Below are 24,732 nucleotides of genomic sequence, written 5' to 3'. Positions count from 1 at the left end.
TGCCTTCGGAAAGTATTCAGAACCCTTGACTTTTCCCACATTTTTGTTACGTTACAGCCTTATTTTAAATTAATTAAATATTGGTTTGCCTCATCAATCTATACACAATACCACATAATGACAAAGCAACATTTGTAGAAATGTTTGTTCATTTATATATATATAATAAATGAAATATCACATTTACATAAGTATTCAGACCCTTTACTCAGTACTTTGTTGAAGCACCTTTGGCAGTGATTACAGCATTGAGTCTTTTTGGGTATGACGCTACAAGCTTGGCACACCTGTATTGGGGAGTTTCTCCCATTCTTCTCTGCAGATCCTCTCAAGCTCTGTCAGGTTGGATGGGGAGCATTGCTGCAGAGCTATTTTCAGGTCTCTCCAGAGATGTTCCATCGGGTTCAAGTCCGGGCTCTGGCTGGGCCACTCAAGGACATTCAGAGACTTGTCCCGAAGCCACTCCTTCGTTGTCTTGGCTGTGTGCTTAGGGTCGTTGTCCTGTTGGAAGGTGAACCCACACCCCAGTCTGAGGTCCTGAGCACTTCATCAAGGATCTCTCTGTACTTTGCTCCGTTCATCTTTGTCACCTCCCTGACCAAGGCCCTTCTCCCCCAATTGCTCAGTTTGGCCGGGAGGCCAGCTCTAGGAAGAGTCTTGGTGGTTCCAAACTGTTTCCATTTAAGAATTATGTAGGCCACTGTGTTCTTGGGGACCTTCAATGCTGCAGAAATGTTTTGATACCCTTCCCCAGATCTGTGCTCAACACAATCCTGTCTCTGAGCTCTACGGACAATTCCTTCAACCTCATGGCTTGGTTTTTGCTCTGACATGCACTGTCAACTGTGGGACCTTATACAGACAGGTGTGTGCCTTTCCAAATCATGTCCAATCAATTGAATTTACCACAGGTGGACTCCAATCAAGTTGAAGAAACATCTCAAGGATGATCAATGGAAACAGGATGCACCTGAGCTCAATTACTAGTCTCATAGTAAAGGGTCTGAATACTTATGTAAGTAAGGTATCTTTTTTACATTTTCAATACATTTGCAAAAATTTCTAAAAACCTGTTTTTTTTATTTCTTCCATTTTAGAATAAGGCTGTAACTTAACAAAATGTGGAAAAGTGAAAGGGTCTGAATACTTTCCGAAGGCACTGTATAATGTGGGATACCTGGAGAAAATCGGACCTCTCTGAAATAAAAATGGATAGCCCTCCCTTCAGTAAAATATATTTTTACCTGATCCTCCCTGAACGCTTTAAATAAACAAGTCACCCTCCCCTATACCCAAAATAAGATCCTTAGATATGCAGTTTTAGAAACTGTTCTTCGTTTTGTAAGCATTACATGGCAAAGTAGCCTGAAGGTTGTGGATTCGCAGACCACCGCGGACAACGATAGAGGTGAAAAGATATAAAAGCACTGCATGAATCTATAATCTTATTTGCGCTCTGAGAAAATATAATTTCATCTGTCAAATCTGTCAAATAGGTAGGCCTACCTCTTATCTTGAATAGGAAGAAATAGCCTCCAACACAAAGCCCTCTTGTTGTTAGCAGCCTAAACTCAAATTAAAATGAAGACTGAATTATTCCTTCTCAAATTAGCCTACATTCAGCACCCATGCTCTGTCCATCTCCGTGGCTGCTCCTTGATAGTAATGTCAATTATGTAAATTACGAGAATATTTCTTATTGTGAGGTCAATAAGTGTGATTAAAAAGCTTCATTATGGGCAATGAAACATATTGTATTCTCCCTCTCAAACTAAACAGGACATTAGTAGGCCTAGTCCACGCACACAGATATTGCATCTTTGGACAAATAACAAAATCTTTTTGGAAGAAGTCTTTGACTCAACTCCTGAAGTGCCACAGCACAGTCATTGGTTAGGCAGCATAAAAGTGTTTACATCAGCAAGAGCAGTGCAGGCTGGGGCTCATGATTGAGAACACCTATTCATTACAGTGTGTAATGCAGTGTAGCCTAGTTTCAATGGCGCCCGGAGGGGATGGCTGCCGTTTTATGGGCTCCTAACCAACTGTGCTATTTTGTGTGTTTTTGTATATAACGTTGCTGCTACCGTCTCTTATGACCGAAAAGAGCTTCTGGACATCAGAACAGCGATTACTCACCTCGAACTGGACAAAGATTTTTTCTTTAATGAGTCCAACACGAAGGATATACTGCTTCTCCGAGACCAAGCCCAACGTGCAATCACTGATCTCCGGTCGAGACTATCTTACTTACGGGACATTAAAAACTGTAATATCTTTTGTTTCACCGAGTCGGGGCTGAACAACGACACAGATCATATACATTTGGCTGGGGGTGGCTACTTTGAAGAATCTCAAATATAAAATATATTTTGATTGTTTGACACTTTTTTTGGCTACTACATGATTCCATATGTGTTATTTCATAGTTTTGATGTCTGCACTTTTATTCTACAATGTAGAAAATAGTCAAAATAAAGAAAAACCCTGGAATGAGTAGGGGTGTCCAAACTTACTGTATTTACTAGGCGGTATCAGAGGAAGGCCCAAAAAATAGTCAAAGACCCCAGCCACGCTGGTCATAGACTGTTCTCTCTGCTACCGCACGGCAAGCGCTACCGGAGCGCCAAGTCTAGGTCCAAAAGGCTCCTTAACAGCTTCTACCCTCAAGCCATAAGACTGCTGAGCATTTTATCAATTGGCCACCCGGGACAATTTACATTGACACCCCCCTTTTTGTTTTTACACTGCTGCTACTCGCTGTTTATTATCTATGCATAGTCACTTTACCCCTACCTACATGTACAAATTATCTTGACTAACCTGTACCCCCGCACATTGACTAGGTACCGGTACCCCCTGTATACACCCTCGTTATTTTATTGTGCTACTTTTTCTTTTCTTTTTTACTTTAGTTTATTTTGTAAATATTTTCTTCATTCTATTTCTTGAACTGTGCTAGCATGCTCTTCATATATCCTAGGCCTACGGACTATAGTATAGGCTACGGATCATTTCATTGAGACCACACTAGGCACACTTGATGTTGCATGACCCTCCCCCATTTTCCTCCAGGTAACAATTATGTACATTTCGACCGCTCCATTAACAATAACAACTACAAGAGCGGTTTCATTTACAATCACTGTTGGAGAAAGAAAAAACATCTAAATAGAATCTCTCAAGAGTCGATACTAGAGTGCTACAATTTCCGGATAGATTCCTTCTCCTTGTGACAAAAAGCTTCCAGCAGAGGTCGGCGGTCTGTTACAAGTTCGACACCTGTCAGATGGTAATGTGAATTGTTACTTTGATGCAAGCATTGATACGTTGTGTCAAATCAGTAGTGCTTTGAAAACTGCATCAGCGTGTCGGAGCTCTGGTATCAATCATCCCATCACTAGTGAATACTATAGTTAATAAATATATTAATACTACAGTATTTATACCATAGACAGTAATTATACGATAGTATTTTTTTATGTGGGAGAGTATCTCCAAATACCTTGATCAACATAGATGCTTAGATCATGGGTTCAATTACCTCTAGGGCCATCCATATGAAAACTGTATGCATGACTGTAAGGGGCTTTGGATAAAAGCAACTGCTAAATGACAAATATTTGAAAAAACCATGTGAAAGGTTTGACCGGTTTAACCATGTAGTAACGAAACCATAACCCTATCCAAATCAGGCATGGGCAATCCCTGCGAGATCAGGGATCGAATGTACTTGTCCTCTTGCTCAGTTGTGCACCGGAGCCTCCCACTCCTCTTTCTATTCTAGTTAGAGCCAGTTTGCGCAGTTCGCTGAAGGGAGTAGTACACAGCGTTGTACGAGATCTTCAGTTTCTTGGCAATTTCTCGCATGGAATAGCCTTCCTTTCTCAGAACAAGAATAGACTGATGAGTTTCAGAAGAGAATTCATTGTTTCTGGCCATTTTGAGCTGGTAATCGAACCCACAAATGCTGATGCTCCAGATACTCAACTAGTCTAAAGAAGGCCAGTTTTATTTCTTCTTTAAACAACAGAACAGTTTTCAGCTGTGCAAACATAATTGCAAAAGGGTTTTCTAATGATCAATTAGCCTTTTAAAATGATAAACTTGGATTAGCTAACAACGTGCCATTGGAACACAGGAATGATGGTTGCTGATAATGGGCCTCTGTACGCCTATGTAGATATTCCATTAAAAATCTGCCGTTTCCAGCTACAATAGTCATTTACAACATTAACAATGTCTACACTGTATTTCTGATCAATTTGATGTTATTTTAATGGACAAAAAAAGTGCTTTTCTTTCAAAAACAAGGACATTTCTAAGTGACCCCAAACTTTGGAACGGTAGTGTATATTTCTTTCTGTCCTTGTACTTCCATCTTCAGTCAGCAACAACTATCCATCATGTTGTTCATCTGCAGTTTCACTGAATTCTGCAAAGCAAAGATGGCTAGCGCAGGGACAGAAGGACAGAGCAGCATTGACTCATTCTTGACCACCACAGGTGTCCATGTGTACAGCCGGGGCCACCCCAGGCAGAAGGCCATAACAGAGGCTATACTGCAAGACCTATTCATTTCCTGCAACCTGCCTATGTCCTTAGTGGACAACCCTCACTTTAGACATTTCATGTCAGTGGTAGACGACAAATATAGACCAGTAAGTAGGCCCACATTGACCAGGCGCCTGCATGACTTAACACTGAACAAATAGGCTTCAATAAAAGTGCCCTAGAGAAGACAGAATCAGTGTCTGTCACTGTAGATACAGTGGCACGAAAAAGTATGTGAACCCTTTGGAAAAACCTTGATTTCTGCATAAATTTGTCCTAAAATGTTATCTGTGCTTCATCTAGGTCACAACAATAGACAAACACAGTCTGCAATAAATTATATGTTTTGATGTCTTTATTGAACACACCATGTAAACATTCACAGTGCAGGGTGGAAAAAGTATGTGAACCCTTGGATTTAATAAATGGTTGTGTCACGTTCCTGACCTTATTTCCTTTGTTTAGTCTTTGTTTAGTTGGTCAGGACGTGAGCTGGGTGGGCATTCTATGTTTTGTGTTTCTATGTTGGGTTTGTTGTTTGGCCTAATATGCTTGGTGTCCCCAGTTCGCCAGCACAGCCCAGTGCTATTCCACCTCGCCGCACTGGCCTGGCTACGGGGAGCATTCAACCAGGTAAGGTTGGGCAGGCTTGGTGCTTAAGAGCTCCAGTACGCCTTCACGGTCCGGTATATCCGGTGCCACCTCCTCGCCCCAGCCCAGTACCACCAGTGCCAACACCACGCACCAGGCTTCCTGTGCGTCTTCAGAGCCCTGTTCCTCCTCCACGCACTCGCCCTGTGGTGCGTGTCTCCAGCCCGGTACCACCAGTTCCGGCACCACGCACTAAGCCTCCTGTGCGTCTCCAGAGCCCTGTGCGCCCTGTTGCTGCTCCCCGCACTAGCCTTGAGGTGCGTGTCCCTAGCCCGGTACCACCAGTTCCGGCACCATGCACCAGGCATACTGTGCGCCTCAGCAGGCCAGAGTCTGCCGTCTGCCCAGCGCCGCCTGCGCTGCCCGTCTGCCCAGCGCCGTCTGAGCTGCCGCCTGCGCTGCCCGTCTGCCCAGCGCCGCCTGAGCTGCCCGTCTACCCAGCGCCGTCTGAGCTGCCCGTCTGCCCAGCGCCGTCTGAGCTGCCCGTCTGCCCAGCGCCGTCTGAGCTGCCCGTCTGCCCAGCGCCATCTGAGCTGCCCGTCTGCCCAGCGCCGTCTGAGTCGCCCGCCAGTCAGGAGCCGCCAGAGCCGCCCGCCAGTCAGGAGCTGCCAGAGCCGCCCGCCAGACAGGAGCTGCCAGAGCCGCCCGCCAGACAGGAGCTGCCAGAGCCGCCCGCCAGACAGGAGCTGCCAGAGCCGCCCGCCAGACAGGACCTGCCAGAGCCGTCCGTCAGCCAGGACCTGCCAGAGCCGTCCGTCAGCCAGGAGCTGCCAGAGCCGTCAGCCAGCCAGGAGCTGCCAGAGCCGTCAGCCAGCCAGGAGCTGCCAGAGCCGTCATTCAGCCAGGACCTGCCAGAGCCGTCATTCAGCCAGGACCTGCCAGAGCCGTCAGTCAGCCAGGACCTGCCAGAGTCGTCAGTCAGCCAGGAGCTGCCAGAGCTGCCTGTCACGCCGGCGATGCCGGAATTGCTCCTCAGTCCGGAGCTGCCCCTCAGTCCGGAGCTGCCCCTCCGTCCAGAGGCGGCTATCAGTCCAGTGGGGTTAATTTGGAGGGTCGCCGTTAAGAGGAGGCCACGGAAGCGAGGATTAACCATGGTGGGGTGGGGGCCACGTCCAGCGCCAGAGCCGCCACCATGGACAGATGCCCACCCAGACCCTCCCCTATAGGTTCAGGTTTTGCGGCCGGAGTCCGCACCTTTGGGGGGGGGGGGGGGGGGTACTGTCACGTTCCTGGCCTTATTTCCTTTGTTTAGTCTTTGTTTAGTTGGTCAGGACGTGAGCTGGGTGGGCATTCTATGTTTTGTGTTTCTATGTTGGGTTTGTTGTTTGGCCTAATATGGTTCTCAATCAGAGGAAGGTGTTTGTCATTGTCTCTGATTGGGAACCATATTAAGGTAGCCTGTTTTCACTGTTTGTTTGTGGGTGATTGTTCCTGTTCGTGTGTTCATTCTGTTCTGTGTTCCCATGTTCAGGACTGTAGCGTTTTCGGTTCCTTCTGTCAGTTTGTTGTTTTTGTTCGTCGTTTAAATATCCTAATTAAAATATGGATTATCATCACGCTGCATTTTGGTCCTCCTCTCTTTCACCCGAAGACAGCCGTTACAGGTTGACCCTCCTTTGGCAGCAATAACCTCAACCAAATGTTTTCTGTAGTTGCGGATCAGACAGTTTTGTTGTGAACTGCTCTCGAGGTCATGCCACAGCATCTCAATCGGTTTGAGGTCAGGACTCTGACTGGGCCACTCCAGAAGGTGTATTTTCTTCTGTTGAAGCCATTCTGTTGTTGATATACTTATGTATTTTGGGTCATTGTCCTGTTGCATCACCCAACTTCTGCTGAAATTCAATTGGCGGACAAACAGCCTAACATTCTCCTGCAAAATGTCCTGATAAACTTGGGAATACAGTGATCCCTCGCCACTTCGCGGTTCACTTATCGCGGATTCGCTATTTCGCGGATTTTCATAATGCATTTTTTTTTTTTTTTTGGTGCATTGTGCTCTGCATTCTGATTCGCTAAAAACTCACTCCCGCTTCTTGTATCAAAACATGCTACGAATTGTGCTATCATTTTGTCGTCTCGTGCAGTTATGTGTACGTACATAAAACAGCTTGGCAAATTTACATTAAGTTGGCCAAATTATCTTGTAATTTCGAACATCTCCTAAACCCATAATGTCGACGAAACGGCCTACACGTGAGTCACTGTATTTGTATACATGTAATAGTTGCTAATTGTAAAAAAAAAAAAAGTTTTCTATTTCGCGGATTTCACTTATCGCGGGTCATTTTCGGAACGTAACCCCCGCGATAAACGAGGGATTACTGTACATTTTTCCATCGATGATAGAAAGCTGTCCAGGCCCTGAGGCAGCAAAGCAACCCCAAACCATGATGCTCCCTCCACCATACTTTACAGTTGGGATGAGGTTTTGATGTTGGTGTCCTGGGCCTTTTTTTCTCCGCACAGTGTTGTGTGTTCCTTCCAAACAACTCAACTGTAGTTTCATCTGTCCATAGAATATTTTGCCAGTAGCGCTGTGGAACATCCAGGTGCACTTTCGCAAACTTCAGACGTGCAGCAATGTTTTTTTTGGACAGCAGTGGCTTCTTCCGTGGTGTCCTCCCATGAACACCATTCTTGTTTAGTGTTTTACGTATCGTAGACTAGTCAACAGAGATGTTAGCATGAGATTTCTGTAAGTCTTTAGCTGACACTCTAGGATTCTTCTTAACCTCATTGAGCATTCTGCGCTGTGCTCTTGCAGTCATCTTTGCAGGACCGCCACTCCTAGGGAGAGTAGCAACAGTGCTGAACTTTCTCCATTTATAGACAATTTGTCTTATCGTGGACTGATGCACATCAAGGCTTTTAGAGATACTTTTGTAACCCTTTCCAGCTTTATGCAAGTCAACAATTCTTAATCTTAGGTCTTCTGAGATCTCTTTTGTTGGAGGCATGGTTCACATCAGGCAATGCTTCTTGTGAATAGCACGTTTTTTTATAGGGCAAGGCATCTATAACCAACACCTCCAATCTCGTCTCATTGATTGGACTCCAGGTTAGCTGACTCCTGACTCCAATTAGCTTTTGGAGAAGTCATTAGCCTAGGGCAGGGCTGCCCAACCCTCTTCCTGGAGATCTACTGTCCTGTAGGTTTTCAGTCCAACTTAATTTAGGGTATCTGATTCAGCTAGTTAAGGTCTTGTTTAGCAGCTAATTAGTAGAATCAGGTGTGTTAAATTAGGGTTGGACTGAAAACGCCAGGACGGTAGATCTCCAGGAAGAGGGTTGGGCAGCCCTGACCTAGGGGTTCACATACTTTTCCCTACTTAAATTATTTATTCAATATATTCAAGAAAAATACAATAATTTGTGTGTTATTAGTTTAAGCGCACTATGTTTGTCTATTGTTGTGACTTAGATGAAGATCAGATCAAATTTGATGTCCAATTTATGCAGAAATCCAGGAAATTCCAAAGGGTTCACATACTTTTTATTGCCACTGTAAATGGACTGACAGGACCATGAGCGGCTTCATGGGAGTAACGGCCCATTACATGGTCCATGGAAGAGAAAAAACTTCCAGACTGGAGTCAGTTCTGTTGAGCTGTTATAGATTCACAGGGTCACACACTGGGGAAAGAATCAGTGATACATGTGAAGTAATCTGTGATAATGTTGGCATAATACATACAATTGATTATATCATATGTGATAACGCTGCAAATATGAAAAAGGCCTTCACAGTTTGTTTCCCAAAAGCTAGCAATGACCATGATGATGATGATGATGTGGACAACCCCAGCCTATGGGAAGAATTTGGTGAAGAGTACAATGCTGATGTAGAAGCTATCCAAACCAACAGCAGGCAACAGCGCTTACAGAGCTTTGCCCATTCATTACAACTGTGATTTAGAGATGGACTAAAGGAAACAAAAAACATAAACCGTGTGATGGCTAAGGTAACTAAACTTTGCAACTTACTACATACTACCTGTGGTCTGAAAGAAGCATGTGAAGCTGAGTTCGGAGCCAATCGTAGTATCCCTGCTGCTGTGTCTACCAGATGGAATTCCATCCTCCGGCTTGTTAAAGCAGTCACCAATCTGAATCAACAAAGCCTCAATACTCTACTTGAGGCCCAGGGAAACAAGGAGCTCTGCTTATCACCAAGGGAATGGAGACAGCTATTGGAGCTAGTGGACATTTTGGACCATTTTTGTCCAGGCCACCGACCTTACTCAGGGGGAGAAAGTGGTGACTCAGCGCTGCCCTTCCTTGTGTACTGTCACTCAACTATCATCTGCAAAGTATACTGAGCACAAGTCGTCACCTAGTCAGTCTAGTAAAAGCAATGCAGTAGTCACTCAAACGCCGATTCCAGGGGGTGTTTGTGAATGTCAGAATGGAACACTTGGATGAACAGGCAACAAAACTTCCATTTGGTGACAATGTACACTACCGTTCCAAAGTTTGGGGTCACTTAGAAATGTCCTTGTTTTTGAAAGAAAAGCACTTTTTTTGTCCATTAAAATAACATCAAATTGATCAGAAATACAGTGTAGACATTGTTAATGTTGTAAATGACTATTGTAGCTGGAAATGGCTGATTTTTAATGGAATATCTACATAGGTGTACAGAGGCCCATTATCAGCAACCATCACCATCACTTTGAGAAACAGACGCCTCACAAGTCCTCAACTGGCAGCTTCATTAAATAGTACTGTCACTGTTGACGTTGAGACTGGTGTTTTGCGGGTACTCTTTAATGAAGTTGCCATTTGAGGACTTGTGAGGCGTCTGTTTCTCAAACTAGACACTGTAATGTACTTGTCCTCTTGCTCAGTTGTGCACCGGGGCCTCCCACTCCTCTTTCTATTCTGGTTAGAGCCAGTTTGCGCTGTTCTGTGAAGGGAGTAGTACACAGCATTGTACGAGATTGCAAATGGGTTTTCTAATGATCAATTAGCCTTTTAAAATTATAAACTTGGTTTAGCTAACACAACATGTCATTGGAACACAGGAGTGATGGTGTGCTGATAATGGGCCTCTGTACACCTATGTAGATATTCCATTAAAAATAGTAATTTACAACATTAACAATGTCTACACTGTATTTCTGATCAATTTGATGTTATTTTAATGTACAAAACATTTGCTGTTCTTTCAAAAACTAGGACATTTCTAAGTGACCCCAAACCTTTGAACGGTAGTGTATACATAATGGCTGCACTACTGGACCCATCTTTTGCTCGTTCTGGCTTGATCATGATGTCCGCATACCACATGAAGATAAAGCTGAATTGAAGGAGAGTCTGATTCGTAGGTACAATGCATTGCAACATGCAACATTTTCTATGTCACTTGCATTCAAATAATAATGTTATTTTTTTCATGTATAATGTGTACTGTTATATTCTTGATCGTATACATCATTTTATGAATTTTTTTCAGACCTCGTTTTGGCTGAGGCACGTAAAGTCACCGTTACGGAGAGCAGCAGTGGAGAAGAAGAAGAACAACCACCTGCCAAAACCTCCAGACTGTTCTCTGGCCTCCGCAACAAGATCAGCAAGAAGAAAGGAGACAAAGTCATCTGTCAGAGCAGAGATTATTCGATACATTGAAGTATCTTCTGATGAAAATGTAGTTGATCGCTTTTTTTGGGGAGAATACATGCAAAATACTTTCCAAGGCTCAAGCAGGTAGCAATGACAGTGTTGGCTGTACCTGCCACCAGTGCCCCGGTGGAGAGGGTGTTTAGTCATGGAGGCCTCATCATGCACCCTCATCGTGCCAGGCTCAGTGCAAGAATGCTGACAAACTTGATCTTTCTGAAATGTAACCTGTCTGCAACATAACTGTTCTCTGTCTTAGGGCACAGCATGTAATTTGCTACTTGTTACAGGAAATTGTATTTCTGTTAAGTGTCCAGGTCAGTAAGTATATTTTAGGGATAAAGGTCATTACGTTTGATATATAGGACATTTTAGTAGTGCAGTTATTGAACAGTTGTCAGTCATTTTGGTTTACATTCATGCTTGTCATTTAACTTCCCTCACCTACAGATTTTCTGTTTGTGTGACAGAATGAAGTGAAATATAGACATGTCTGCCACAAAATACCATGCACTTTAAAATGTTATGTTTGCTTTTTTTTCATATCCGGTACAATTACTTTTATTAATGTAAACTACATTTTAAAAGGACATTTATTTTGATTTAAATAGTGCCTGATGTGCTTTCTTTCATTCAAGTATGAACTAATGAACAAGGGAGTCTCTTCAAATAATTTACAAGGTTTATAGACCTAACCCACAGCAGGAAGAAAGTCATTGCCCAAAGGCTCTTGAGACTTGACTTAGACTCTACCTCAAAGACTTGTGAACATCTCTGGCCTCTAGGCACGCCCCTGTTCAAAAATATAATTTTTGTCTGGGCACTCCTGTGTCCCTTTTCTATCTCTCTCCTATCCCTCAACCTCTTTCAAGGAAACATAAGTCAAAGACAGCACAACAACAACTGCTTTTCAGAAGGGGGGTGGGGGCGGCAGCGAATGTTTATGCCCAAGACCACTACCTGCCAACAAGAGGGATGCCCTAATGTTCGGCACCTTTTGGATATATTTTATCTGTGCTGATATCAGTCTTCCAGGAGCAAGCGTCTCCACCCTCCATCACCCCCCCCCCCATCTACCTATCATCACCCCATCCCCATTCCATCTATCCCCCCCTCCCACACACCCCCAACCCAACCTCTTTGTCTCTCTGGCAAATTATGTAGAGGTATACTTTCGAAGAAAAACCTATCCCTTCTCCTTCCCTTCTTCCTCCTCTGTGTCATCTTTGCCCTCCATCAGGACAGGAGTCTCTCCCTCAGGCACCCCTCAAGGCCTGTTCTCCAGTACACTTGGAAAACCCATGGTTGACACTTCTGCAGAGTTATATAACTCTGTTATTTCTCCCATGGCCAAACCTTTCACATATTGTTATTGATTGAGCCAATCCATATGACTGGCCCAATACAATTACAGAGGGTAGGACACAAACTATACATTCAATGCCACACGCACATGCACGCACGCACACACACACACACCGTATTTGATAGCCAAATGCCCTGGTGCTAGCCTCCCAATAAGGAGGTGTCTCACCAAAACAAACAATGGACCACTGACCAGCACTTCCAGATTCATGATTCAATCATCCTCATGTCACAACAACACAGTGCAAGCCTTCCCCTCAAAGCTGCCTCTGCTCTCTCTCACCAGTCAGCATTTCCTTTAATGACATGTCGTTACCGTAGCGATTCTCCAAAGCTTTTAGAGTATAGCGGCCGTAAAACGGTGATAAGGTAAATGGTCGGTGTGTTTTTTGAGATGGTGTGCTCTTTGTGGGAGAGACTGGGCCCGTGGCACTGTTTTTATTCCACTGTTCACTGAGCGTCACTGAATAATGGGTCTAAATGCCCATAAAGAAAGACATAAAAATTTAAAAAACAGACTCTGCTAGACTTAGCATGCTCATTAGGGAGAAAATTGCTGCCAGCTGGGGTTCCCATCCTGAGTTTATTTGCCCCCACTGAAATTCTCAGGCAGCCCATGAGAAAGAGAGAAAGAGAGAACATGAGGGGGGGGGGCAGACTGCACATGGGAAATGAGTGCACCCTAGTACATTTCCAGGAACGCCACTACTGACGTGACAACAAAATATACAGTTTATTTACAGTAGCTATACAAATTGGATATACTGTATATTGCATACTGTATATCTAGTGCCATAATTCAGGAGCAATACTTCTGATTAACCTGTCTCAGTGCTGGTCAGATAACATGTATTGTGAAAATATATTCACATTTATCATTTATGACAAAAAGTTAGATTTTTGGTTCCAACCGCCGTGTCTTTGAGAGACGCATGAAGCATGGAGGAGGAGGTGTGATGGTTTTGGGGGTCCTTTGCTGGTAACACTGTCTGTGATTCATTTAGAATTCAAGGCACACTTAACCAGCATGGCTACCACAGCATTCTGCAGCGATACGCCATCCAATCTGATTTGCGCTTAGTGGGACTATCATTTGTTTTTCAATATGACAATAACCCAACACACCTCCAGGCTGTGTAAGGGCTATTTGAAGTAGAGTGATGGAGTGTGGCATCAGATGACTTGGCCTCCACAATCACCTGACCTCAACCCAATTGAGATTGCTTGGGATGAGTTGGACCGCAGAGTGAAGCCAACAAGTGGTCCTTATATGTGGGAACTCCTTCAAGACTATTGGAAAAGCATTCCAGGTGAAGCTGGTTGAGAGAATGCCAAGAGTGTGCAAAGCTGTCATCAAGGCAAAGGGTGGCTACTTTGAACAATCTCAAATATAAAATATATTTTGATTTGTTTGACTGTCACGAATCCCGCTTCCTGAGTCTGGGTTTGCCTGTGTGTCTGTCCTGGAGTGTGTTTCAGGTGTCCTGGAACGCACCCTGTCTGGTTGCCGGGCGAATTAGCTCATTGGGAGATTGATTTCACCCGCACCTGTTTCCCGTCAGTAATCTGCACACCTGTCCTGATCATCATCTCTACCCTTCAAAAGCTCTGACCTGACTTCCATTCCCTGCCGGATCGTTAGCCATGAACAGTATGTTGTGCCTGAGTACCAGACTCCAGTTGGATAGAATTTGTTTTGTTGTTTTCATTTACGTATTGCTTGCCTTGAACTTACCTCCGTTTGTTTTGTCTTCAGTTACTCACCTGGATCATTCACTCCATTCCCGCCTGGTTGACAGAGGATTCTGCTACTACATTGGATTCACCTATTTCCTCTCATCTACTCACCACCGCTGCCCGCTACGCCATCTGGATATATCTACCTTTTCACATTTCACTGTAAATAAATACTCACCTTCTTCCTACGCTCCTTGTCCTGGTCTGCTTCTGGGTTCGATCTTGAAAGATCGTGACAGAACGATCCGGCCAGTAATGAACCCAGCGGACCTGGACTCCGTTTGCCATGCCATTACCCTGCAGGAGAAGAAATTGGGACAACACAATACGGCGCTACAGGAGATAGCGAGTTCGATCCAGAATTTATCTGCTAGCTTGACACAAGTCCAGGATCAGCTCAGTTTGCAGGTGATTCATTCACTACCGGTTTCACCCATCTCACCTGCCGTGTCTGAAGCGGTTCCATTTCGTGAACCCAAGGTACCGACGCCTGATAAATATGAAGGGGATTTGGGAAAATGCCGTTCGTTTCTTATGCAGTGTGGGTTAGTGTTTGATCTACAGCCCCATTCTTACGCCACTGACAAGGCTAGGATAGCCTTTGTTATTGAACTGTTGCGTGGAAGAGCTCTGGAATGGGCTTCAGCCGTTTGGGAACGACAGGGAACCTGCACGGCTTCATATCAGGAGTTCACGGGAGAGATGAGGAAGCTTTTTGATCATCCAGTCCGAGGTAAGGACGCAGCTAAACGTTTGTTCTCTCTTCGCCAAGGAGATCGCAGTGTGGCAGATTTTATGATTGAGTTCAGGACATTGGCTGTGGAGAGTGGTTGGAATGAGGAGTCACTACAAGCGGTTTTTTACAAGGGGTTGTCAGATGAACTTAAGGATGAGCTGATTTCTTATCCAGAGCCTAGTGACTTAGACAGCTTGGTCGCTTTATCTATTCGGGTTGATAATAGAGTCCGAGAGAGAAGGAGGGAGAAGCAGTGGGGTCTATCCAATCAATCTGTAACTCGGTTACCATTCGGTTCAGGAGGTGAACCAGGACGTATTGATCGTTATTCTCCACACGGGATTAGTGGAGGAGTCTTGCCACCAGATTCTGAACCAATGCAAGTGGGGCGTCACGGGCTAACTAAGGAGGAGCGCCAAAGTAGACGTGAGACCAATAGCTCTTTCTACTGTGGTAGATCGGGACATTACAACTCCGCTTGTCCACAGCGCCTGTTAAACTGCCCGGCTCGCTAAATTTGGGAGGAATTTTAGCGAGCCAGTTTCAATCTCTCAAGGATCTTGTCAGACCCCGTTTTCCTGCGACCCTTATGAATAAGGATCAGAGTTTTGACCTGAACGCTTTTATCGATTCAGGTGCCGATGGCAACTTTATGGATGCCGACTTGGTGGAACAGCTGGGGCTTTCCAAGGAGCAATTGCCGGAAGCCATTGAAGCAACCACTCTGAACGGCAGTAGTCTGGCACGGATCACTATGAGGACTGAACCGGTTAAGATGTTGGTGTCGGGAAATCATTCAGAGTTTATCTCTTTCTTCATTTTGTCCTCGCCCCATGTTCCTCTGGTTCTTGGTTACCCCTGGCTGAAGGAACACAATCCCTCGTTTGATTGGGTGACAGGGAAGGTAACTAGTTGGAGCATTGAGTGTCATGCTAACTGCCTTAGGACTGCCTGTTCTCCTGCTGTTTCCAGTCAGGTCAGTGACTCTGCTCCTCCTGATTTGTCCCTGGTTCCAGAAACATATCACGAGTTGGGTGAGGTATTCAGTAAACAGAAGGCTCTGTCTCTTCCTCCCCACCGACCTTATGATTGTGCGATTAATCTGTTTCCTGGATCTGCCTTTCCCAAGGGACGGTTATACAGTATCTCTCGACCGGAACGTGAGGCCTTGGAGACCTACATCAAGGAGTCTCTAGCTACAGGTCTCATTCGGCCATCGTCATCACCTTTGGGAGCAGGATTTTTTTTTGTGAGCAAGAAGGATGGTTCTCTTCGACCGTGTATTGATTATCGGGGTTTGAATGAGATTACGGTTAAGAACAAGTATCCCCTGCCCTTGATGAGCTCGGCTTTCGATTCCTTACAGGGTGCTACGGTTTTTACGAAGCTTGATTTACGTAATGCTTATCATTTGGTTCGGATCAAGGAGGGGGACGAGTGGTTGACTGGGTTCAATACTCCGATGGGACATTTTGAGTACCAGGTGATGCCGTTTGGACTGACCAACGCTCCGGCGGTGTTCCAAAGTATGGTGAATGACGTTTTGAGAGATATGATTGGGATTTTTGTGTTCGTTTACCTGGATGATATCCTCATCTTCTCAAAGGAGCTTTCTAGCCACGTTCTGCATGTCAAGCAGGTCCTGCAGCGGTTATTGGAGAACCGTCTGTTCGTGAAGGCGGAGAAGTGTGATTTTCACGCCCATACAACGTCCTTCCTCGGGTACATCATATCCAGGGGAGAGATCAAGATGGACCAAGAGAAGGTTCGGGCGGTTCGGGATTGGGTCCAGCCCGGTACAAGATTGCAGCTCCAGAGATTCCTGGGGTTTGCGAATTTTTATCGGAGGTTTATCCGTGACTACAGCCGGGTGGCTGCACCTTTAACTGCCCTGACGTCTTGCACCAGAAAGTTCTGTTGGACTCCTGAGGCAGACCGAGCATTTCTGGACTTGAAGAGCCGATTCACCAACGCCCCGATTCTCTCTCAACCTGACACTTCCCGTCAGTTCGTTGTGGAAGTGGATGCTTCTGATGTGGGTGTGGGCGCCATCCTGTCCCAGCGTAGCTCCACTGACGGTAAACTCCATCCCTGCGCTTTCTACTCTGGTCGTCTTTCTCCAGCTGAAAGAAACTACGATGTGGGTAACCGGGAGCTTCTCGCTGTGAAGCTTGCCTTGGAGGAGTGGCGGCACTGGTTGGAGGGAGCGGAGCAACCGTTTGTGGTCTGGACTGACCACAAGAATCTGGCTTACGTACAATCGGCTAAACGTCTCAACGCCCGTCAGGCTAGGTGGGCCTTGTTTTTTGGACGTTTCAATTTTTCCCTGACGTTCCGACCTGGGTCTAAGAACGGGAAGGCGGACGCCCTGTCCCGGATGTTCTCTAAGACGGAGGAGAGTGGGGTCAAGACTGAGACGATTCTTCCCCAGAATGTTGTCGTGGGAGCCGTTACATGGAGGATAGAGGAGGATGTGATGGCGGCCCTTCGGACGCAGCCCGGCCCCGGTAACGGTCCACCCGGTCGGTTGTTCGTACCCGAGTCGGTCCGTTCTGCTGTCCTTCAGTGGTCCCACGCCAGCAAGATAGCTTGTCACCCTGGCGTTGCTCGGACTATGGCACTACTGCGCAGACGTTTTTGGTGGCCTGCCATGGGAGAAGATACCCGGAGGTTTGTTGCCGCATGTCCTGTTTGTGCCCAGAACAAGAGTACCAATCGGCCCAGCTCTGGGCTTCTTCATCCCCTACCTATTCCTCGGCGACCTTGGTCGCATCTGGCCCTGGATTTTGTCACGGGATTGCCCCCTTCTGTTGGGAACACGGTCATTCTGACCATTGTGGACAGATTCAGCAAGTTTGCTCATTTTGTTCCTCTCTCCAAGCTTCCATCGGCTACGGAGACGTCCGAGATCCTGGTCAGGGAGGTTTTCAGGGTTCACGGATTGCCCAGTGACATTGTGTCTGACCGTGGTCCTCAGTTTACCTCTGCTGTCTGGAAATCCTTCTGTTTGGCCATTGGAGCTACAGTCAGTCTCACTTCTGGATTTCACCCACAATCTAATGGTCAAGCGGAGAGAGCCAACCAGAAGATGGAGTCCACGCTGCGTTGTCTTGTCTCCTCTGATCCCACCTCTTGGTCATCTCAATTACCCTGGGTTGAGTATGCCCATAATACCCTTCCTTCATCTGCCACTGGGATGTCCCCCTTCCAATGCCTTTACGGATACCAACCTCCTTTGTTTCCTTCTCAGGAGAGGGATCTCTCGGTTCCCTCTGTCCAGACCCATATTCGTCGTTGCCACCGGACCTGGCATCGGGCCAGGAAGGCTCTCCTTAGAGTTTCTGACCGGTATCAGATACAGGCGAACCGTCGCCGTATTCCTGCCCCAGCTTATACGGTTGGAGATAAGGTTTGGTTGGCTACACGGGATCTTCCTCTACGGACGGAGTCAAGGAAGTTGTCACCTAAGTTCATTGGTCCGTTTGTAGTGGAGAGAATCATAAATCCTGTGGTGGTTCGACTCAAGTTGCCTGCAACACTTAGAGTGCATCCCACTTTTCATGTCTCCTGTCTCAAGCCGGTTCACCTCAGTCCTCTGTTGCCTCCTCCTCCTCGTCCTCCTCCTCCTCGGATGATCGGAGGTGGTCCTGTCTACACGGTGCGCCGCATCATGGACTCCAGACGGCGGGGTCGAGGGTACCAGTTTCTAGTGGACTGGGAAGGATATGGTCCAGAGGAGAGGAGTTGGATTCCTCGGCGACAGATTCTGGATGACGACCTGATTCGTGACTTCTACCGCCTCCATCCTGGCGCTCCAGGTAGTCCGCCCGGTGGCGTTCGTCGGAGGGGGGGTACTGTCACGAATCCCGCTTCCTGAGTCTGGGTTTGCCTGTGTGTCTGTCCTGGAGTGTGTTTCAGGTGTCCTGGAACGCACCCTGTCTGGTTGCCGGGCGAATTAGCTCATTGGGAGATTGATTTCACCCGCACCTGTTTCCCGTCAGTAATCTGCACACCTGTCCTGATCATCATCTCTACCCTTCAAAAGCTCTGACCTGACTTCCATTCCCTGCCGGATCGTTAGCCATGAACAGTATGTTGTGCCTGAGTACCAGACTCCAGTTGGATAGAATTTGTTTTGTTGTTTTCATTTACGTATTGCTTGCCTTGAACTTACCTCCGTTTGTTTTGTCTTCAGTTACTCACCTGGATCATTCACTCCATTCCCGCCTGGTTGACAGAGGATTCTGCTACTACATTGGATTCACCTATTTCCTCTCATCTACTCACCACCGCTGCCCGCTACGCCATCTGGATATATCTACCTTTTCACATTTCACTGTAAATAAATACTCACCTTCTTCCTACGCTCCTTGTCCTGGTCTGCTTCTGGGTTCGATCTTGAAAGATCGTGACATTGACACTTTTTTGGTTACTACATGATTCCATATGTGTTATTTTATAGTTTTGATGTCTTCATTATTATTATTCATTAAAAACTCTTGAATGAGTAGGTGTGTCCAAACCTTTGATTGGTACTGTATATCCCAAATATATAGCTTATATGCATTTTCTCAATTTCAGGTGCTTGCCACTATGTTGTTGTGAGAAAAGTGCAGCAAGTTTGCAATCCAAAAACCGTGGCCTACTACAGTACATCAAACAGGCTGCTAAAAATATCAACAAAGATCTACTTTGAGTCTGCCGAGACCTAGAGAAAGGAGATATATTTAGAATCCTCCTGACCCTTTATGGGAGGAACAAGCTTATGACTAACCATAACAAGCCACAGTAGTAGCTACCCTGTCACTGGATGACTCAATCATTGGAAAGTGAAAATGAGCCCAAAACACATTATACACAAAGGTTTATTTAGAGGATGTTTCTTGAGGAAACATTATCAAGAGAAAAGTTTGGCAGAGGACAAAGATAGTTAGAAAAGTGTGAGTGGTGTGATATCTTATTTTTTGGGGGGTTGTTTTTCTTAAAACTGCATTGTTGGTTAAGGGCTTGTAAGTAAGCATTTCACTGTAAGGTTGTATTCGGCGCATGTGACAAATAAAATTTGATTTGATGTCTTTTTTTCTCTTCATTGCCTTTCTATGACCCTATTCATCCCTCGGAGTGTGTGCCTCCCTCTATTTCTTCCCCCTGTTCCTTCCAGTCTGTCACAACCTCATTGTTTGCCTCTGAGGGAACACAACAAATCAGATACCCTTCTCACAAATAAGATACCCTTTTCACTCCATTTCCCTGAACTATGGCATTGCCTCAGAAAGAGAGAGAGAGGGAAAGATAGAGAGAGAGAGGGGGGGGGGGGGGGTGAGAGAGGTGGGGGAGCGACCGGTGAGACAGGTGAAAGAGAGAGAGAAAGAAAGATGGCGGGATGGAGGAAAGGAGGGGGGGTGACAGAGGAAGAAAGGGATAGAAGGATTTGATAAGAAAAAAATATTTGCCAGGCCTGAATATTTGGGATAATAAAATCGAGTGATGTGATGATATGGGGACAGCAGCCAATTCCAAAAAGCTCCAGTGGATTCCTGGGGAAAGCCTTAAAACTGGCACATACCTTTCTGGTTCTGTGCGAATGAATGAATCCGTCTGTCCTCAGATCAGCCAACATCTATGCCTGAGCAGATCAGGCATACATAACTCCCTCAGTCCATATCCCAGGAGTCTCCTTCGATTTTGACTGCTCTGATGCATCTGTTTGTGGCCATTTCCCTTGAAGCTCTTTTTTTGGCAAGTCTTTTATCTACTTCCCTAACGGTAACGGTATGTCAATGTTAGCTAGACTTAAGTGCAGCTCAGGACACATAGGCACATAGGCACTGACACACACACACACCACTCTTCTGGCTCCTAGCTCACCTCAAAGAGTAGCTGGATCAGGCTGACATACTGTAGCTGGATCAGGCTGGCATACTGTAGCTGGATCAGGCTGACATACTGTAGCTCAATCAGGCTGACGTACTGTAGCTAGATCAGGCTGACATACTGTAGCTGGATCAGGCTGACATACTGTAGCTGGATCAGGCTGACGTACTGTAGCTGGATCAGGCTGACATACTGTAGCTCAATCAGGCTGACGTACTGTAGCTTGATCAGGCTGACATACTGTAGCTGAATCAGGCTGACATACTGTAGCTGGATAAGCCTAACATACTGTAGCTGTATCAGGCCAACATACTATAGCTGGATAAGCCTAACATGCTGTAGCTGTATCAGGCTAACATACTGGAGCTAAATCAGGCTGACATACTGTAGCTGGATCAGGCTGGCATACTGCATTCTTGCCAGCTGTCAGCCGTGATCTTTTCACCCATTTTGAGGATTGGTGGGGAAAATATTCTACTGGAGAACCACATTCACTGAGTTGATTGACATCCACTGAGGTTCGCTGACATTGAACCCATCTCCAACAGCTTGAGGCGTCAGCATGCTCACTTTGAAACTATCACTCTAATAACCATGTTAGGGCTAGCAACATGATAGGAATGGCTCTGAGTATGTCTTTGTAGTGTTGTATGTTGATATTAATTATTTTATAAAGCCAAATATCAGGTTCAATACTGATCAAATCACAGGAAAATAAATATTGGCAGGGGAAGAATGGACAAAGCTAACTATGGACCAATCACCCTCATGAAAGCTGATTATAAGATCTTTACAAAGGGTTTACAAATACTATATATAAGGGATTATCCACATGATCTGTGGAATCGTGTTGTATTACACTAAGGCCCCTTCTATAGAAGTAGAGGTGAAGACAATGTTACCTGGGTCAGACTGAACATAGATTATCCTAAATGTATCCCAACATGTTTGGCATGACAAGGAGTGGTAAGGAAAGGAATGTTAGCACTAACAGACTGGATTTCTCCAGACTATCAGGTTATAGATTGTGTCCTAAATGTTTACACAGTGTCTTTGTTCACAATCTACTGCCAGTGCACACACACTTCTTCTGAAAACTTGAAGCATCAACCTGTGAGGTGGGTTTACCTGGTAGGATTATATATATATATATATTTTAAGTATCGTACTGTAACACTCATGTTTAACCATCCTGTAATTTTCTGTGACCATGGGAGGAAAGCGCTAATGCGTAAATAGCCCAATGCAAGTTCAATGCAAGGGTATGTGTACGAGTCAGAAAGACCTACCTCTTTATGGCCTTATAGCAGATGATGACCATCAACAGGAGGAAGGCAACCGAGGCACAGCCCACCGTCCCCAACACCACGATCTCCTTCCACCACAGCTTCGTGGGAGGCACTGTGGAGGGAGCCACTGCAGAGAAAGGCAGAAGGGAGGAAGAAAAAGAGATGACCTTATTCAAGTTTAAGTTCATTTTCGTTCAAGTTCCATTTCACCTCAAACACATGGAGGAGATAGTAGGGCCCAGTGAGTCACATAACCAGTTTACAACCAACTGATCTCTGTTACAACCAGGTAAAGCCGGCATTTTTATAAGGAGATAAAGACATCATGGGGAAAGCCGTCCTATTTCGGTTGTTATCTGGTCAGTTAACATAATCACAACCACATAAAGTTGCATTATATGATGAAAACAAAGATAGATGAGATAAAACAGTAGAGACAAAAATATGAAACAGCCAGATAGTCTAACAATAAAATCACATGATAGCTTGCATGGCTCAATAGTAAAGACATGGCGCCCCACTCCAGATCATCCATCATGAATTACCCCGAGAGAGAAATTCTATAGGATCATTACACCACTAACTCAGCCAGCAACCTATTTGCGCTTTTGCGGGTCCTGGACATTGCCTGTGCCACTTTAAAGTTTGGATTAGTTTCTACTTTTTCAGTGTGGGGACATTATGAGCAGCAGTGTTTTATCGAGCATGGGTTTGAATGGAACCATAAAAGGCAGGATCATCCAGAAGGGGACGGCTCATTCACGGCTTAATCGCCCGGAAGCATCAGATGGGGGAGCAGCCTGTTCTGTGGGCCCACCGAGGGCCTTTCTGAATGGACGTATGGCGTGGTATGCTAGCTGTGTTATTTTGTCTGTTCTCTGTGTGGCTTTGGGTCTCAAACGTCTGGGGGCAACATCTGGCTTAAAACCAGGTGTCTTATGGCCCCGCACTGATATATGAATCAATTTATCTACATACACACACACACACACACACACACACACACACACACACACACACACACACACACACACACACACACACACACACACACACACACACACACACACACACACACACACACACACACACACACACACAAACACACAAACAAAACATGTCTCAATTGTCTCAAGGCATAAAAATCCTTCTTTGACCTGTCTCCTCCACTTCATCTAGACTGATTGAAATGGATTTAACAAATGACATCAATAAGGGATCATAGCTTTCAACTGGATTCACCTGTTCATTCTATGTCATGGAAAGAGCAGGTGTTTTTAACGTTTTGTATACACAGTCTACAGTATATGTTTCTTTCTTTCTTTTAATAATGTTTCCTTGCACTGTCCAACAATGATTAAAGGTGATACAAACAACAAGGCCAAAAATAACTTGAGTTGTCCTTGGGCCGTATTATAAATGTAGAATTGATTTGGGAGGGGGAATCTGAGATGGATAGCCAGACGATCCCCTACCCCCCTCCCCATTTGGGGTTAATTGTTTCCGGGAACACTCAAGCCTGGTTCTCCGGCTGATAAGCACTTCTCCGGATGGATAAGTAATGCATCTCTGTCTCCTCTGTGACAGCCGATAAGATTCCTCGGATAAACCACCAAAAGGGAAATGGAGGGAACACCTTAATCGAGTCTATGACAAGACCCACCTGTTGTTCACTTGTGTCACACCACTCCAACTCCTGGCAGAGGCTTTTCAAAACTCTGTGGCTGATTTACTGTGGGATGTGTGTGTGTCTGCTAGCTCCATGTTGATTCCAGATCATTGCAACATTACACCATCTCCTGAGCATTAGACCCTGCACATCCCTGCAGGTCATCTTCAACATAAGGTTTGAATGTTCCCATATAAGGAATGGTTTAAATAGCCAAAAATAAACAAAACTTTGCAACGGTAATCATTCAGACTAATATTATTATTGGGGGAGAGGGCAGTGTTTTTCAGTGTTTTCCCAAACTGCTACAACAGTGTAGCTCCATCAAGGGCATCAAATCCGTGATGCATTGAATGACGGGCTGATCTACAAATAATAATGAGTAGTTATTTATCATGCAAGGTGATGTGTAAATCAGTCAGTCGACAGTCGCCGACTGCAATGCAGTCGATGTTAAACAAGCCCATAGACAGACCAAGGATGGATGCACAATGCTTCCATAACTTTCATTGAATCACCTAATGCACAATATTCAGGACGACACGATCTGACACGACACGCATGATTCCCATCCGAAACAGTTCGGAACAGTTTGTGCATATAATATACAGTATATTATGACGACATTTTGTGACATTTTGTTCGTTTTTGCAAAGGTTTTTTCGGCTGTTCGTGCACACACATTTTTCTCGAGGCAAGCCAAAGTTCGGAAGCCGAATTTTACGCCCCTTCGTCGGTTATTGGTCAGATTTTTCGATGAAGTGTTTGTTGTCATTCAACGACAGACGTTTTTATGTAAATTTAAGTGTATACTGGCTATGGCGTCTCAAGATGGACAAACAGTGCTACTGCCGCTTTTAAGGGAGTATGTGAGCACACTCGTTCGGTTCGCCTAGCTGAGTTCAGCCTTTAGTGTAACAACGCATCCCCCATTCCATCTGTATGAAGGAAATCACCAGATGGCTCTGATCCCAGGTGACTAAAACACACACGTACCCAAACACAAGTACCACAAACACTCAAAAACACACACACAGGCCCACGTACACGTACACGCACACACCACACACACACTTACATGAGCATGCAAACACATACACACAATCATAGGCAACTGCACTCATAAAGTGCAGACACACACTTGGATTTATTAGGTAAGAAACCCCAAATTTGCACGACCCAAAGATAGGGAATGAATGGCCAGTATATATTTCCAGCTTTAGGCAGAGAGAGAG

General features: G+C 45.3%; 1 protein-coding gene across 1 annotated transcript in view; it reads right to left on the bottom strand.

The window, feature by feature from the left end:
• Window positions 1-24,732, bottom strand: part of prima1 (proline rich membrane anchor 1) — a 65,804-nt gene that overhangs the window by 15,692 nt on the left and 25,380 nt on the right. Inside the window, exon 3 of the mRNA XM_038968058.1 lies at window positions 21,829-21,955. Within this exon, the coding sequence (XP_038823986.1) occupies window positions 21,829-21,955 (127 nt within the window). The remainder of the gene's footprint in view (window positions 1-21,828; window positions 21,956-24,732) is intronic.

The sequence above is a fragment of the Salvelinus namaycush genome, chromosome 29, assembly GCF_016432855.1.
Source record: "Salvelinus namaycush isolate Seneca chromosome 29, SaNama_1.0, whole genome shotgun sequence".
NCBI lineage: Eukaryota > Metazoa > Chordata > Actinopteri > Salmoniformes > Salmonidae > Salvelinus > Salvelinus namaycush.
The sequence above is the reverse complement of the archived record's forward strand: the minus strand, read 5'-3'. Positions and strand labels throughout refer to the sequence as shown.